At 42.7% G+C, this 17,258-nt stretch overlaps 1 protein-coding gene and 2 long non-coding RNA genes across 3 annotated transcripts; all 3 read left to right on the plus strand.

Moving 5' to 3' along the window:
* Positions 1 to 1,854: 1,854 nt before the first annotated feature.
* On the plus strand, positions 1,855 to 3,565 carry Glut3 (Glucose transporter type 3). The gene has a single exon (NM_080484.3). It carries the CDS (start codon positions 1,892 to 1,894, stop codon positions 3,413 to 3,415), a length of 1,524 nt encoding a protein of 507 aa, NP_536732.1. The 5' UTR covers positions 1,855 to 1,891; the 3' UTR covers positions 3,416 to 3,565.
* Positions 3,566 to 14,143: 10,578 nt separating this feature from the next.
* On the plus strand, positions 14,144 to 14,747 carry lncRNA:CR45750 (long non-coding RNA:CR45750). Its single transcript, NR_125187.1, has one exon. It is a non-coding gene; the product is annotated as a long non-coding RNA:CR45750 (long non-coding RNA).
* A 95-nt stretch (positions 14,748 to 14,842) lies between these two features.
* Positions 14,843 to 15,421, plus strand: lncRNA:TS16 (long noncoding RNA: testis-specific 16). The gene has a single exon (NR_125188.1). It is a non-coding gene; the product is annotated as a long noncoding RNA: testis-specific 16 (long non-coding RNA).
* Positions 15,422 to 17,258: the final 1,837 nt, after the last annotated feature.

Consider the following 17,258-nt stretch of genomic DNA (forward strand, 5'->3'; position numbering starts at 1 on the left):
TTCCCATCCAAACCCCCAGCACGGGCAGCCATTGAGGTCCGGATATGAGTGCCAGCAACAAGCAAACAAGGACCAACAACTGAATTTCATTCGATTTCAATGCGAAAGGGGATCTCGAGAGCTCGCCAATAAAAATTAACGATACACGCATACCCAGTTCACGAAATGTTGGCCTTTATATAAAGTATCTTATTTTTTGTTTTTTTTTTTGCCTTGGTGGTTGGTTCGAAATTTCAATTTCGTTGAAAACTGAATTGCGCTGTCAAGAGGTTTCCACACTCCTACGATTTTAGGTGAATGCTTAAAATGAAAAAGGTTATAGCTTTAAGTTTTTGCAGATAGCTTACGTTCAAGTTCCTTAGGAACTATAACATACTTTTTACTCTATAGACTCTGTGCACACACATAGCTTTAAGACCCTATTACCCAAACCATATAAGCGTGTCTTTTTCAACGACATCACCACCCGAAATCACAACATCATTAAAAATCGCTGCTTCACTTTTCTCAATTAGCCGCTGTAGTATCGTAAGTCTGAGACTAAAATCTAATTTAGTTCGATGGGAAATGTTCCATAAGGCAACGGAAGCTTGCTTCCCCATGATTTTTACGCACACCAAAGAAAACCTTGCACCCAAAGGAGGTCGTAACAATATTTTCACGTTTTTCCCAAGTCCGGAATGAGTTTTTGAAATTTATTTCGGGTTCCGGGTGGAGAGAAGGGAGCCATCCAATCCGAAATGCGGCCTCGTGGTGAGGGCAACCAACAGGCGAGTGCCATTATTTTGATACTCAGGGCTATTAACGTTAATTTTCGTTAGTTACGTAATACGTATTCGAAAGCACCTTACACCCACACACAAATACCAGGCCATATACATATATATCGAGTTCCATTACGGAAAATCCCCTTCCCGCTCTCCACTTTTTCTTGGGGCCAGAGCAAGCATCCACCATGCGTGCACATGCGATGTGTGGAAGAGCTTAACCCCACACCGCCCCAGTGTGCCCATCAGAATCCTCATCCCCATCCTCATCCCGCCACCTGCTCCTCCGCTTTTCCTGCCATTTCCCGGGTGTCTCAGTTTGTCCGGAGGCCGATGGCATTAAGGAGATTTACGAGTACATGATTTTGCATGTTCGGTGCCCCCGATGCCATTTAGATTCGCTTAGGTACATTTTCATCCTGGCACCCACACACGATCCCCGCTTCATACATATACGTATACGAACGGGTACGTGTGTGTATTTGCGTACGCATTTAATGGCCCATTAGTGCTATCAAATACGCATAAATATCTGCACTTTGCCAGAAGTACACCCGGACAGATATCCGTGCAAATTCAAAACACAGCATCGGATGCGAGTTCGGAATAAATACCCACCCACCCAAAGTCCGGGTGTACATGTGCCCATGGGTCGGGAGCGAACAAATATTTGCAGATGCCAGTTTATGGCCGACTCGATGTCCCTTTTGAGCTCAGTTGGGCGGTACGAGGATTTGGAAATGCAATATTGTAAATTGCGAGCCCACAATCCCCTCATTGCTTTGGGCTTTATACTGGGATATTTTTGCTGGGGATATCATAATGAGACGTATAATTACTGGGTTTGCTTTCAGGTTAACCAAATGTTTGGAAAGTGCTCTTAAGCCCATTTTCAACATTCAAGACATTTTTCGCATATATTACCTACCCGCCCTAAACTGATCGTGTTCAACATTTTATTTTCAATGATCAAGTTAACATCATTGATAACCTAATAAAATTTACTCATAACAAATTACGAAGAATCATTTAAGACCATTTTACACCGTAGTAGCCCAAACGAAACTGTCCTTAAATTTGGAAAATTGGATTCTAAAGTAGTTGTATTTTTATTTTTAATATAAATGAGGAAAGGGGGAATTCAAGATGCGGAACCGGTCGAACCCCCCCAATCTTCGAGGAAGAGTGGCACATGGTTTGCAAAGAGGCCGTCTGAAATGCCAGAGAGGCATGTAGAGAGAGCTCCGGTCCGCCAAAAAATCAACAACGTGGGTCTCTACAAGGCAACCTTGTACAGCAACATAGGATCCTTTTTCTTTGGCATAGCAGTGGGCTGGTCAGGAACTGCGGAGAGGTCTGTGATGGAGCAGCACTCCTATAGCTTTCAGCCCACGGAGTTGCAATGGAGTGGAGTTTGCATATTGCTGACACTCGGAGCGGCTCTCTGGTGTCTGCCCATGGGACTGATGGTGCGACTCTTGGGCTGCAGGCGTACCATCCTCATCCAGTTGCTGCCGAATTTCCTGGGATGGTTCCTCACGGTCTTCGCCCGAAGTGTTCCGATGCTCTATGCCGGCCGCTTTTTCCTTGGAATGTGCGGCGGAGCCCATTGCGTGGTGGTGCCCATCTACAACGCCGAGATCAGCACCACTAAAAAACGAGGGGCCATGGGCGTAGTGTTCGAAGGGGCCTGCATTTGTGGGGTGATCTATAGCTTCGCAATGTCCCTTTTCCTTGAGCTGCGTATTATTAACTTCGTGAATCTGGGCCTGCTTGCACTGGGCCCACTGCAGATTCTCATGCCGGAGTCGCCGGCGTACTATGTGGACCACGGTAACATTCCACGGGCGGAGGACTCTCTGAGATTTCTGCGTGGCCAGAAGTATGATACCAGAAGGGAGATCGACTTTCTAACACGGGATCCCACAGAAAGTGAGCGGGAAGTGCGCCAAGGACCGCTGCTGGGCTTCAAGTACAAGAAAGTACGAAGAAGTCTGGCGCGATCCTTGGCGATCGCCTTGCTCCAAAAGCTGTGTGGTGCCCTGATCTTTATTTTCTATGGCCTCAATATGCTGGATTGCCTAAGGATTCGCCGAGAGTTTGGATTGATCTTATGTCTGGGATTGATTCTAGGTTTTTTGGCTTGCTTTTTTCTGGTAGATCGGTTGGGCCGTCGTCCGCTGCTGATCTTTTCCTCGGCTGGAATCGTTTTCGTGTCCATCTATCTGGGATTGCACTTTAAGGTGTGGATGACGATGGGCTTGACCGTCATGTCCTGGATTGCCCTCTTCTGCATAGCTATTTTTGTGGGCTGCTACACCGCCGGAGTGGGTTCGCTCACCTGGGTGCTTAATGCGGAGCTTCTTGTGAGGCCCATGCGACCATTGGGCTGCTCTATTGTCTGTGCCTTTAACTGGCTGACCGCCTTCTTCGTCATCTGCTGGTTCGGCAGCCACGGGGTCAAGTGCCAGCCTTACCTGTTTCTGCTGTTCGCCATCATCGCGTCGCTCATCCTGCTCTTCTCGCTGATCTACATTCCGGAGACCAAGAAACTCTCCTCGGCCAAGATCCAACAAAGACTGGGCGGGCTTATTAACCGGCCAGCAGTGATCACATTCACATCCAGCAGCGACTCCTCGAACGCTTAGTGTTTGAGATATCAAAGAAATCCCAGTGATGCTTGTAAATGGTCAAAAACATTAAATTAAATGTAATAGGTAAAGTTATGAACTGTGTAGCCCCATGAGGGAAGTATAAAGATGAATGACTGATAATAACTATACTATTTTAAAAGGTTTAATTGGCATGAGTTTATCTATAATCCTATATACATCATGATATTAGCAAGTTAATGAGAATATATATCTATTTGCTGTACTTCCTGCCATATTTGTTGCTACATTGTCTTAATCATTACTAAGCATTTACTTATTTATGCCACTTGTGTGGCGACATTTTTCTGTTTTGCGCACTTTTCCTTGCGCGCGTAATTAAAAGTTATGTTTTACACTGTAAATTCATTGGCTGTGCAGGCACATTTATGAATTTATGCGCTGTGTGTGCTGAAAGCTGCGCCAAGGCGAACACAAACTGGGATCGGGTTCCACTGGCGTTCTGGTACGAGTATAAATATTAATTTGCATTTTGCCACATGATTTAGACGGCCATAAAGTCCAATTAATGAGCCACTGCAACTGGGTGCCTCATTGAGATAAATGGCAGAGAAGGGGCTGCGATGGCCGACATACTTCGTCTTGATCTGCGGCATTGGTATGGATGGTAAGTGGGCCGATTCGCAGTGGTACTCTGCGATCATCTCGCTTTATCTATCCGCAATTAATTAAATTGAATTCAAATCGACCCGAATACCCCGCTCACCTGTCCGCCGTATAAGTATTAACATTCCCACGAGCGGCGCATGCAAATCGGGGTTGACATTTTGCGGCAAAAATACGAGTCACCATAAAAATAGTTTACGACTTTTAATTACGGACACAGCGTGCGGTCGCCGGACAGAAAAAAATATAATGGCTGAGCCTTCTCGCCATTGTCTTTCCCGGACTTCTTCCTGGCTTATTTATTGGGGTTTTAAGCCTCCATTTTGGTGGCTGGTCCTGGGTATTTGTAAGTCCAATTCCCCTGAATTATATCTCAATTCATTCCCCTCAATAAATTTGATAAATTTCTCATTTTGCTTACCTGCCCGCTGGGATCTTCCGATCTCCGATCTCGGATCGCCACGCCATGCCGCCGAATCGTAAATTTGTGGAGGACTCCGCCATATGCTCCCAGTCCCACAGGCTGATTAAAATGTTCAGCTCGGCCTGTCTTGGGTCTCTCGGCCGTTAATTATGCACGTCCGGGGAACATTTAAATGTATAATTTCTTAAAGTGAAATGGAAAATTAATTATTCGAATGTGCGCTTCGAACAAAGGCAGTCCGAATGGAATTGTAATGAGCTGCATTCGCTAATTGAAATGACATTTTAAGCTCGCATGTGTCAAATATTTAAAACTAAATCGAATTCCATATTAAAGCTTTGTTGAATAAATATTTTTAAGGCATAGAGAACTCTTCGCTCAAGTTAGAAATACAAATATTTGCTCGATTACTAAGATTATTTTCTTCAATTTATATAATTGTCAAGTGTTGGTTTTAGACCAGTGTCCTATTTGCACCTTTTAACTTAAGCCATTTAAAGAACTGCTTTTGGCTTGCACATACAATTGCTTATATGCGAATGTATAAATCAGCATCTGATAAACCCTGAAATACACTCAATTTATGTGCGGACCAACTTAATTTCGCCCTGAGATGCTGGCCAAATGGAAACCCCTGGAAGGGGTCCAAAGTTAAAAAAAAAGAAGCCAACAAGAAGTTGCCACTAAGAAGCGCATGTGCATAACCGCCCATTTGCGTGGGTGCCGACTTTTCCTTGGCTGCGCTCCTGCGAAAAGGATGGCAAGATGGCCAAAACTCGCAGCCAACGAAGGTGAAACTGGAGTCGAAATCCACGAACGTGGCTCCAGCTCGACGGCAAAGGCAAGTCGTCGTATTGATTTTAGTGGCGCATTTACGCGCGATTATCGTTTAGTCGGCGATGCCCGAAGTATTACGAGAATTGTTATGGCCACCGAAATGGCTCCAAACGATGCTCCAAGCAATTGCCAAGAACGAGTCTGAGACTGAGACGATATCGTCATCGTCTTCGGCTTGTGGCCACCAAAGAAGCTGAACCAGGAGCTAGACAACAGCATTCTTGGCCAAGTTTGTGGATGGGAAAAAGCTCAGACTGGCAGCAAAAATGCTCATCTCAAATTTCTTTTGTTCAAAGTTGCCGTCGGGCGATGGCTAATTTCTTGTTGAACCACAAATATTTAAATTAAATGGGAGAACAGATTACAACTTGGGCTTAATTAAGTGTTTTACCAATCCATTTTTAGACATACGCTTAAGATAATGAGAGCATTTGTTGTAGTAGTAGTTGCCTTCAATGAATTCATACACCGATACATTTTTCGATTTTCCAATTGATAAAAACTGTCGAAAAGGTTATGAAAATGTTTTAATCTCCAGATTCAATCGATCGAACCAACGAACATGGAAGCCTAATGATAAAGGACCCATGGGAAAAAAGGGAGAAACGCAGGCGCTCAAAAGGATGCATGAAAATTGCTTTCATATTTCAGGTGATAATGGTTTCCTTATGTGAATTTACAAAACATTAAAGCTCCTGGCGCTGTGCTGCTGCTGTGTACGGGGTATACATAATTTGGCCAAAAAGCAATTCACGTTAATGGTGCAAAATCCCAAAAGGATAAGGCGGCGAAAAAAGTGCACGACCCCCCTAGAAATCGCCCTTTTTTCGCCGATCCCAGCGAACGGAAATGGCGAAGGGACATCCGAAGATACGGGCACGATACGCGATTCGGGGGGCGGGATTTGCAATTTGCGATATGGGAGGAAGGACCTCCAGCGCCCAGCCCCCAGCCTCCCGGCATGGCGACGCCAGTGCCTCGTTGTTTATTGTAATGGGCGTTGTACCGGCGCCGCAGGACGAAGGACCCGTCCCCATCCGGCTTTTTGGGAGCTTCGCTCCCTGCCAAGGATATACGAGGTCATAAACGAGATTAAGAACGCTGCTGGCAAGCGAAAAAAAGCAACAAAAATGAGCAGTTCAAAACCAAGCTAGTGGAACCGGGCCAGGTACTTGCTCCTTGCTCCTTAGATTCGATTTCCTTGTATTGGTCTTGTGGGAAATGCCAAGAATAATTTCGTGCATCTTTTTACATCTTCCACCCGCAGTCGCGTGTATTTTTTATACTCAAGCAAGACTCAAGGATTTCGACTTAACCTTCGAGACAGGACCTTCCTTTAGAGCTGCATCTCATACCTGTTAGGTTTTTGCCGTTCCAAGTGCAAACCTCCAAGCTGGTGATAATAACCGTGAAATATGAAATCTGCAAGTACTTCGTTCTCTTTTTATGCCCTGGCAATTAACCTTGGTCGAATTTTTACTGGCCGCATCCGTTGCGGTGGGTTAGTAAGTGCAAAAAAGTGAGCACCTTGTAAAAAGAATAGAGGCACATTACAATGAATTGTCCTTGGTTTCACATTACCGATTTTAGTTCGGATTTTCTGGAACACAAGTGCTGTACTTTTCAGCGATTTCAGCCAAAATATGACCTTTATCAACTAATTTATGTTATATTAAATATTTCATTTAAAAATGATAATGATTATTTATTAATAAGGAATTTGAATCCCAGAGTGTTTGTAATACCTAGTCCAATCCAATGTCAAGATTTTGGCGTTTTTAGTTAGCTTATGACTGAAAGTTCTTCTTACCTCCTTTAAAGGAACTTTTTAATGGGTTCGCATGCTAGGGACAACATCCTGTTGCATACGTAGTGCCACAAGCTAAGTCCTGCCGTTCAAATGTTTATCTTTCAATATGGAGCGTCGTTAAAATAAAGGCAAACGCGTTCTGAATTTCCAACCACTTGAAGACGCTGAAATTAGACAAGTCCCTCCCAGAGAAACTGTAACAGCTGCAAAAATTAAATGCAAATTAGAAAAACTCTCAAAAACGCAATAGCATTAGTCTCAGATGTGAGAAATGTGATATAGGAATGTATATATAACCAACCCACACCAAGGACTCAGATAGGACAATTGCGGCTGTGTGTGCGAGCGGGCAAGTAATTTTTCTTGAGAGACCCCAGCAGAAAAAGCAATTTAGTAAGCTGCTGGGACGAGATCTTGGTTTGAGGAGGGGGGGAGCGGACGGAAAGCCGCACAGGAGGGGAAGGGATGTGAAAGAGCAAACCCAATTTCCTTCCCGGCCAAATGGAATCCGCTGGCTACGTGCGCCCCAAGAAGCGCGCGCGTCTTCCCAATAAATCTTCTTTACGAGCGCACACTCTGGCAACAATGGCCGTTCCACCACCCTCTGGCACACCAACCCACCGCCCGCACCACCCACTTGCTCGCCCACGGAAAATGAACCTAAGCAAACTATCCGAATGGCATCTCAGACCCTAAGACGATGCTGCTCCCGACAAGATGCACAGGAAAAAATATTTCACACTTTGGATTTTTAAACAATTTCATTTATTTAAAAGTACATGCATTTCGATTTTAGAATGCATACATTTTCTGTAACGGTCTAGATTGCAAAAACAAATAAATTATTATTATAAACTGCGACCTTTAATGTGGTACTAAAGTATTTTAGCCTGGGGCCTTCAGTGGGAATTTAAAAAGTGCTATTCGAGTATTAAGATCGATGTAGGTTTACAGTAAAATGCATATTTATTGAATCCTGGTATGGTTTTTGTTCCGTGTAGAAACAGTTGGCTGCCAAGAAATGCGGCAAAAAGCAAACAATCGGCCAAAGCGAGGAAGGCGCCTTTAAGGGTGGGTTGCCATTCCTGCGATGGCAGCCAGCCATCTTCTCCTGCGCCATCGTGCCCCGGCACTCAGGAATTCCGCATAGCCACCCCGGGAAGTTTCCTGCCGCCTCGGAGTTGGCGGCAGCTGCCTCTGGATGCGAACGCACGAAATGGAAAAAAATGGCATTTAAGAAGAGCGAAACGAGAAAAATAAGGAGCTAAACGACTTTGGAAATTCCATTTGAGCAAACAACAGGCAGCTCCTCCCACGCAACCCCACCCCCTCCCGAAGAAAAGGAGGCTTCGAATGGGAACAAGTGGAACCGTTTCCGTCGGCTTTAAGTTGGTTACTTAAGTCCGATTCTTTACTGTCTTTTACAAAGGCAACCTTAAGATACTTTTTCTAAATTCTTGTACAATTGTGAGAAACTGTATTCTCATTTAGTTATTTTAATATTAATGGTTTTCTATTCCCGATCAGAAAGTCTCATTGTAGAATACGAGGTCTATGATAAAACTCCAGAACCATTCATATGCATTTATATAAATATTAATACATATATCGGGCAAATTCATGTGCATGCATCTGTGTGCGACAGAGCAAAGGAGCCGCAATAATGCAAATGGAAAGAGACCCGAGCCATCGGCATCCGATCCAATATTTGCGGCAATAAATAAGTTTAATGTACAAACTCCGTGCATGCAAGAGAATATTAAAAGTGAAAATTATATTCTGCCAGAAGCTGCTGCCAAGCACGCATATTCAAACCAATATCTCCGACCACCCAACGCCCACATGTGCGCTGCGCATTTGCATAAATATAATTACGGAGTGGAATATTTAAAATTGCGTACAGTTGGAAAAATGTTCGTGCGCAAATTGAAAATATTAGTCTGCAGCCGATTAATAGTCGGAATAGTAAAGTGCGCTAAAGATCAAAAACTGATTCAAGATTCCATATTCCCGATTTAAATGCCAATGATATTCTGCCTAATCTAGCTATTCCATTGCATTAGAAGGAATATGTAAAAAATATATCTTAAATATATTTGTTATTGACGGTGCAGGTCGTTTTTGTGACCGCCTCCAAGTCCATGAGAACCAAGAACTCCGAAGCATTTGGGAAATTTGGAAAAGCGCCACACGCAAGCCAATCAAGCGGTAGAAAGAAAGAAGGAAGCGAAATGCCTGAGATTCCTGCCCTTTTTGGGAAGGTGGAGTCGGAGCAAGGCATTCATATTTATGCCTGGCCAGGACATCGGATGCTCGCACATCAGCTTCGATGGAACACCCTGCGTACGTGTTAATATCCTTGAGTCGCACGCAACCCGGCACGGCACCATTGTAAAAATAAAATGCCATTGCAGTTGATTTTCAGGAGAAGGGTATTCGGGGCGGGAGCAGTGCGATTCATGTGGAAACTGAGGAGCTCCTGTTGGGCGTGGCAGTTGCCATGTGGGACAAGTGGTGCGTATTCATTAAAACTTTATAATCACCAAACATGTACGATACGTGATTCGATTGCCAAGTGCCTGGGCCATTTATCGAACATGAACCTTCGAGGAAGGGCTTCAAAAGGGAGGAGCCATCCACGGAACATATGGGAAAGTTAAAGGCTTTCGAGCAGATCCAATCCAGATCCAGATCTTGATTACTTTTGAAATAGTTCTGTATCTTAGAACAGGCGCAGATAGTAATTTTGCGTATTATTATAATTAAAAACGTTTAATAATATTATTTGTGTCTTTCATTTTTTTGACTAATGGGCATTTTTAAACAGATCGAAACTGAAATTCTTACATGTTTTTTATAAGAACGAGCATATAAAGCAAAATTGTATACAAATAATATATAATAGACGGACGTTTAAGCAATGTCCTTTAAAATCATCGATCTGTACATATCGTGTTTACATTACCCAAACTTTCCAGTAGATTGGACCAAAATTTGGTTAAGGCTTATTTCGGAAAACCTTTTTGATTAGGAAAATTCACACTCGCTCACTCCTCCAATTGAATTTAAACTTTTGCGATTGGAGTGCAAACTGCGGACGAAAGGCGCACCGAAAGCGAAACGAGGTCCCAGCAGTTGTGAAAGGATCAACAATTGCAATCGAGAAAGGATTCGGCAAAAGAGCTTCGCCCGCCGTTGAATGAATCCCCGAAGCGGCTTTATGCGCAAAAGTTTTGCTTGTTATTTTTAATGGCCGGCAATAACCGTTAAATGTGTCGACCGTCGACTGTCGACTGTCGTCGTCGTCGTGTTCAGCTCCTTTCTGCTGCTTCCAGCTCCCAGTTGCTCCCAGTTTCAGGCTTCACTGCACTGTCCCTGCAAAGGCAACTCAGCAGAATTCCCCATCTTCATTTCGCTTTCGGGGGAAGGGCTTGTGGCAACTCAACTGAAAATTTCATTTCGTTTGGCCAGAGAGATCCGCTTCGCAGCAGCTCCGAATGTGGACGAAAACTTTTTAGACTTTTTGTCGACTTTTCGCATTTTTAGTTGCGGCCAAGTGGAAAGTGCTGCCTCAGCAATGGGCGATGGTGGCAAGTGGGTGCCGCCATGTGGGTGGCAGGCTCCTCAAAATGTTAATTTCATAACCCGAATCGTGCCCGACTAACTGTAGTTTCATTTATTTGTGTTCTATGTAAATTCCCAGAGCTCACGTACGGCCTTCGCGATGGCAAGGTGGGTGTGGCCCCCCGCTCTGTTTTTTAAAAATATTTGAGAATTCTAATCAAGATCCAGTTGGGGCTCACCGGCCAGAGAGCCAGAAGAGCACAGGAGCATCGCAGCTTTCAAGTGGCGCAAATGTCGTGTTGATTCTTTTTTGGTGGCATTTTAATGCCCTGGCGAATGTGCAATTCAGAGACCAATTAAAATGAGAATCATCCTTTCGCTGCATTTCCCCTTTAAAATTTTGAATGGCTTGCAAGGCAAATGTTGTAAATATTATAAGAAACACTCAGGGCTGAGATAATGATATTCATTAAATTTATGATCGAGCTGTACTCTACATTTACAATTAATTGCGAATTAATTGATGACCATTTTCCAAATTGCCTAATCAACCCAATTCTAGAATCTCATTTAAATTTCATTCCCGGGTGGTCGAAGATACTGCCAAGATCAAGCCAAGCAACATTAGTCCGAAATCGAACAAATATGGCTCGAAGAGAAACCATGATCAAAGACGCCATTCGGAGGATCGTAAAATGGATTTACGACTCAAAAGTAAAGACAGCTGAGGCGGCTGAGAAAGGCAAACTCGTTTTGGGCCACACCTCCGATCGACCGTTGGCCACCTGGAGCTGGACCAATGCAGAATTCGGGCCATTAGTTAGTCGTTGTGAGTTTATTTGGTAACCGGCACTGGAAACGACAAAAGGTCGTAATTAACACAGAACATCGCGACAGCGACGTTTTTAAAACCCATCCGCGCCATAATTAATTTCGAGCATTGCAACGTGTCAGCGACATTGTTGTCGGTGCTGTTGAAGTGGCCGTGTTGTGTTCATTAGTTCAGGTAGAAACCACTTCGACATCGCGATGATGAAGTTGACTACTGAATTTATCGTCGTCGGAACGAGCAGGTTAACCGTCGCCCATCTGATTCGTATCTACATTTCTGAGTGGGCGGAAGGTTCTCATTTTCAAGCTAATTAACATCATTCTGATGACGTTTGCTATATTGAAATAAGTGAATGTAACATTGTAGATATTTTTCATTTGCCTTGAATTACAACTTTCCCTAACACTTTTGTGAATCCGTACTCATATATTTTTAACTAAAAATAAATATTCAAATTGAAACAAGTCAATCATACATTTGCACATGTCTGAAAATGTAAATTTTCTACATGTCATTTTTAAAATAACGGACTTTTCGGAGAAAATGTTTATTTAGTATGTTGCCATCTTGATTTTTAACGATGTCGGGCGTTGCCAGTCATATTTCTACACATGTGCATTCGACTTTAATCAATAATCTCACTTATAACAATCAGCAATTGTCAGGTGTCCTCATTAGCAAAGTCGAGCAGGTACCCGAACCATGTCTTTATTACATTGAAAAACATAGAATGGATATGTAGTGAGTGTAAAACTGTTGACCAATCGAATGCCTCCTAAAAATAGGCATCATTTATTTTACTTCACAAGGACTCGCTCATGCCTAAAAGTATGCAGAAATTTGTTCAACAAGTCTGCTTATGTGCACCCTCTCGCGATCGGTGGCATAACCATTCGAGGATTCAGCTCTTGAGCTACCTGCCGAAAGGGGCGCGGCAACCTTAAGGGCGACATCTATATCTCGCATAGTGTGCAGAACTGCTTGTTCCTAGTCAGATATTTAATTTCATTTGAACAATCCCAGTTGATTTCATAGATATTAAATTCATACATTGGTATTAAGTTCTCATAGGTTTTTTATTTAGTTGACTACACATAATTTGAAATCCTGAACACAATATGTGAGATTTCCAATATTAAAACGCTATATGTATGACTATATATGACAGTTCTTTTTATAAGTAAGTTGAAAATGTACAGTAAATAATCTTTTTAGGGGCTTCGTTATCATCACTTAAAAATTACTCATGATTTCATAAAGTTATTTTGTAATTCAATTTTGGATGAGCCACTCCCTTTGCCAAAAGGAGTTAATTAGTTGTACACTCATCTCCTTTAATATTTCCGAATTATGTATCAGCTCATCAAAACGTGCACTTTATGTGTCCGATTATAACCTCGGTATGCATAAAATATAAATAAAACCCATATGGAGTTGCGAAATAAAATCATTTGAATTGCTTTGCTGATTGTATCTTGAAAATGCGCGAACTGTATTCGCTCAATTTTGCGACTTAATTTGTACCTCAATAAGTTATGTCAGTTTAAATTGTTTATTTCCCATTCAGTACCCATGTATACAATGTCTTGTTTCATCTGGAACTGGTTCTATCGCGTTATGAATATTTATATTTCGCCTTTAGATATGGATAAAGCGATCCCATCGATAAAGGCAAAGTACAACTAAATATGTGAGGTAAGCAAATAAGTAATACAACTTTTTGATTATTCAACGATATTGGTATCAAGTTTAAAATGTGTCCTTTGTAGTTAATGTGTTTCATCAAGTGCTTTCACTAAAAAATATTTAAACAAGGTAGTTAATAATAAATAGAATTTCAACATTAATGTATGCAATTTTAATAGACTTTATTAATGGAACAGTTTCATTACAAATCTGGGGCAAAGTTTTGATTGACGGATTGTTAAAATAAGTTATTCCCGCATACAAATATAAAGCATTTCATGTGCGGAATCACAAGTTGAAAGACAAAGCCCGCTGAGATGCAAACAAGTTTGGCTTATCTGGGCAGATAGGGCTAATGGCTCCTACGGCATTTTGCTTTCTTCGAATGATTCTGTTACCAAACTCGACCGCTCCGCTCCCTCCACTTGTATCTGTCGGATGCTAAGTTACAACGGCCAATCGAGACGACAGCTGGGATGTGGAGCGAGTATTTCAGTGCTTTAAATGAGCTCCATAAAAATGATTCAATTGGCGGTTTGGCTGAAATAAAAGCCGCCAACGGTTTTCGGTGTTGTCGGCTCGGAAACAAGTTTACAATTCGAACCAGGCCTTGCAGTTCGAGTCTGTGTTTCTGTTTCGGTCCGAGTCTGGCTAAATGCCGACTTATAAGTATAATGCGCCTTCGATAAAGACGACGACAACGACAACGCCAATGCGAAATGTTAAAATAAAATAAATTTATGTTACAATTAATGGCAGCGATAAATTTGTGCCTACGACATCTTGCGGTCCATAAAAACGATGCAGAGAATCGGAATCGTATCGAAATTGAGGGGCAGGGGCAGGGGCTTTGAGGCCCAATGAGATTAACACATAATCAAGCTAACATGCGCGACATTTGCATATGGAATTGAATTAAATTTAATCCGAATTGAATACAGCCTCACAGAAACAAGAGAAACACGGACGCGTCAGGAACAGTTACAGACGCGATTTAAAATTTTAATTAATTCGAGCGCCGAGCGCAGGAAAACTTTTCCCCAGAATTTCGAAAATGAGCCATACCAGCGCGGTGCCTTCCTCTGTGAAAGGGTTAAGAACTGTAATCCGAAACCGCAACGCAAAAACTTTTGTGGCAACACACTTCCATACCTCTGTTTATATATATATATATATATATGTATATGTATAAAGGACGGCCAGGAGACGAACTGAAAAGAGCAGGGTTTCTGAGACAGCAGTGACACAAAGTTGAGTCTGGGTCTCAGTTTGTGGTGCAAGTTTTCGGCTTGTGGCCATAAATTATCACAGACAAAGTCATTCGTTCCATTTCGAGTGAAGCGCGCATAGTCAGAGGCGGAGACCCACGATTGGGGAGGGGTAAACGGATGGGGACCGGGACTCGGGAATTGGGCAGGCTTAGGCGCAGTGCACCTGGAAAAACTGGGAGACCGAAAGTGATTTCTGTCACTTTCTATACACCATCTATACATTAATAATGATAAACCTTTATAATTAATAGTAAAGCCGCTTATGAAAGCGATTTAACAAAAAATATATCTAAACCACTAACATTACATGGCTGTAAAAATAAATTCATTTTGTTTTTCAATATATCATATATATTTGGTACCTAACATTGACATTCGACTCCGTTTTTAAATTTAAAAGCATTGAATTTGCTATAGATCTGGATAATATTAACTTTTTCCAGTGTAAGCATGTGGTCTGAGTCTACGGTGCGGTCTCATATCTTCGGAATCTCCATTTCGTTTTAAATTAAAACCGAAACCGAACTCGCGCGGAGGCGCACAGTCAGAAATAGTGGAATCAATGGGGAGGGACGGAGGAAACGGAATACAAAAGACCCCAGCAGACGAGACAATGGCCAAAAGCAAGATGGCCCATAAAGGGGCTACAAATAAGATAAATTGCATCTTTGGGATCAAACGCACAGGTAGAGAGGCCCCGACTTGGATACATAAAAATATGCACATGATGGCCGACTTCAGAACAAAATGCGGGAGATTCTCGGCTCGAATTGCAAGTTACTCCGATGAGAGAGCCCAGTAATCCGAGCAGATCCCACCTATGCGTGGAATTTGGTGTGACTCTATCTCTAAACTGAAATCAACCTTCTATTGATTCGGGTGAAAGAGCTATCCGACCACTATGCATATGCATACCTCTGATATCGACTTCATCGGCTCATAGAAACTGGGCAATATCTGCCGCCATATCTGTCCCGTTTAGTGCTTTTCATTGTATCATTTTTAAAGGTAATCTACATATCAAATAAATACAATGCAGTGAAAATAAACACTGATAAAATTCAATTTGGAGATTTGTTTCGAAGGTATGAAGAGCGTTTATAAGCTTCGTAATTGGGCTATTTAATTTATTACTTATTTAATCAGCATATCAATTGTTTAAAAGTATTTATGTTATGCATAAAGTGCTAGCAAGGAACGAGGGATTAGAAATGAAAATTTAATATACATTTTCAAAATGTGGCCTTTTAGAAATTTATTATGGGTCAGAATGAGGTCATCGTGCTTAAAAAAAATTATCTAAAGTTCTTACACTAGTTTTGAACCAGATTTACATCATTTTTAAATTAAACGTAGCACAATTCCCATTTGCATGTTTTTCAAAGTGTCAAAGTTTTAACAAATATTTTGATTGGTATTAATTAAGTTTATGTGGACGCAAATAATGGAATTACCAAATTAGCTCTCTACTTAATGATTCATCTTATAAATTGCACTTCGATGGCGTAATTTCTTCGGGGCACACGCCTCGCTCATGAAATCCCCGGACATAGGAGCATCTTCAAGGAGCTCATACGCGTATCTGGCCGTAAGAGTTCGTTTTATGAACTGTTTACCGCCGTAAAAGTCAGTTTAATGTGCCGTCCGCAGTCATAAGTGTCGCCAGTGATGGCTGGCGCTGGGAAATAGCGGAAATTGCCGAGGTGCCGACTGCTGAGGTGCCGACCGAAATCTTCGTCCAGGAACAGAAACAGAAGCTGGGCAGGATCAAATTCGAGAGGCGTTGCGTTCCCAAGGAAGCACTTGGGATCCCTACTGCCGATGGATGGGCGACAGTTTATCTTCTGTTTACAGTCGTAAATGCCGTTCAATTGCCAGCCAGTCGGCCGATATTTGTATGGTATGGTATTTCAAATGTAAAATGCCCACGGCAGACAATTAAAATTATAACCAGTGGTGGGTCAGAGATCACGGCCGAGGAGTGGGGGTAGTGGTAGTGGCAAGATAGAAGGGTGGAGGACGCAACCAACTGCCATGTTTGTGTGGAAGGCAGCACAATGGCCGCGTCTTGTTGTCATCCTCGCTCACCACACTTTACGACTTTTCCTTAATCTGACAGATACGTCACGGCCGCTCCTCGTATCTTTTCCGCTCAGGTAAACGAATATCTATCCGAAAACTCCTTATTAAATATGATTGTATTGGGTGAAAGTCAGAAAATTCGCGCTGACATCTGTTCAAGTGGCTGGCACAGGAGAGCGGTCGCTTTCAAAAGGGCCATTGCATCGCATAAAAATTATGAGAACGGTTAGTTGGCACAACAAAATCGATAACAACCAAGGGATTAGATATGGAGGGGCAAGCGATTTCCCCGAAAAACGACTCGTAAATTGCCTCAGATCAAAACAATTGGAGTCGGTGCAGGACGAAATGTTTATTGCAAGAGCAGTTGGCAAATTGCGCTCCCTGCTCCTCCAATGATGGCGAGATGGCGATAACCGGGGCAATTTTCAGCTCAGCAATATTATGCAATATAAATCAGCAAATGGCAGCGACACTCTAGCTCCCACCCGCCTAAAATGGTGGCGGGTGGCCAAATCCACCCAGCGGATAAGGCAAGGTGGAGGCCTCGGCCGGCGGGGATGGCAACTTTAATTCGAAATGATAACAGAAGTTCCGAAAATGTAACAAGCCACCGTGAAAGCGAAGGGAAACAAAGCCGACTTCTGGGCACCATTGCTCGCACAGTGGTTCCGCCTGGCGGTCACATGCTGCTCGGTGGGTTATGA

This window comes from Drosophila melanogaster, chromosome 3R (genome assembly GCF_000001215.4).
Source record: "Drosophila melanogaster chromosome 3R".
NCBI classification, from domain to species: domain Eukaryota; kingdom Metazoa; phylum Arthropoda; class Insecta; order Diptera; family Drosophilidae; genus Drosophila; species Drosophila melanogaster.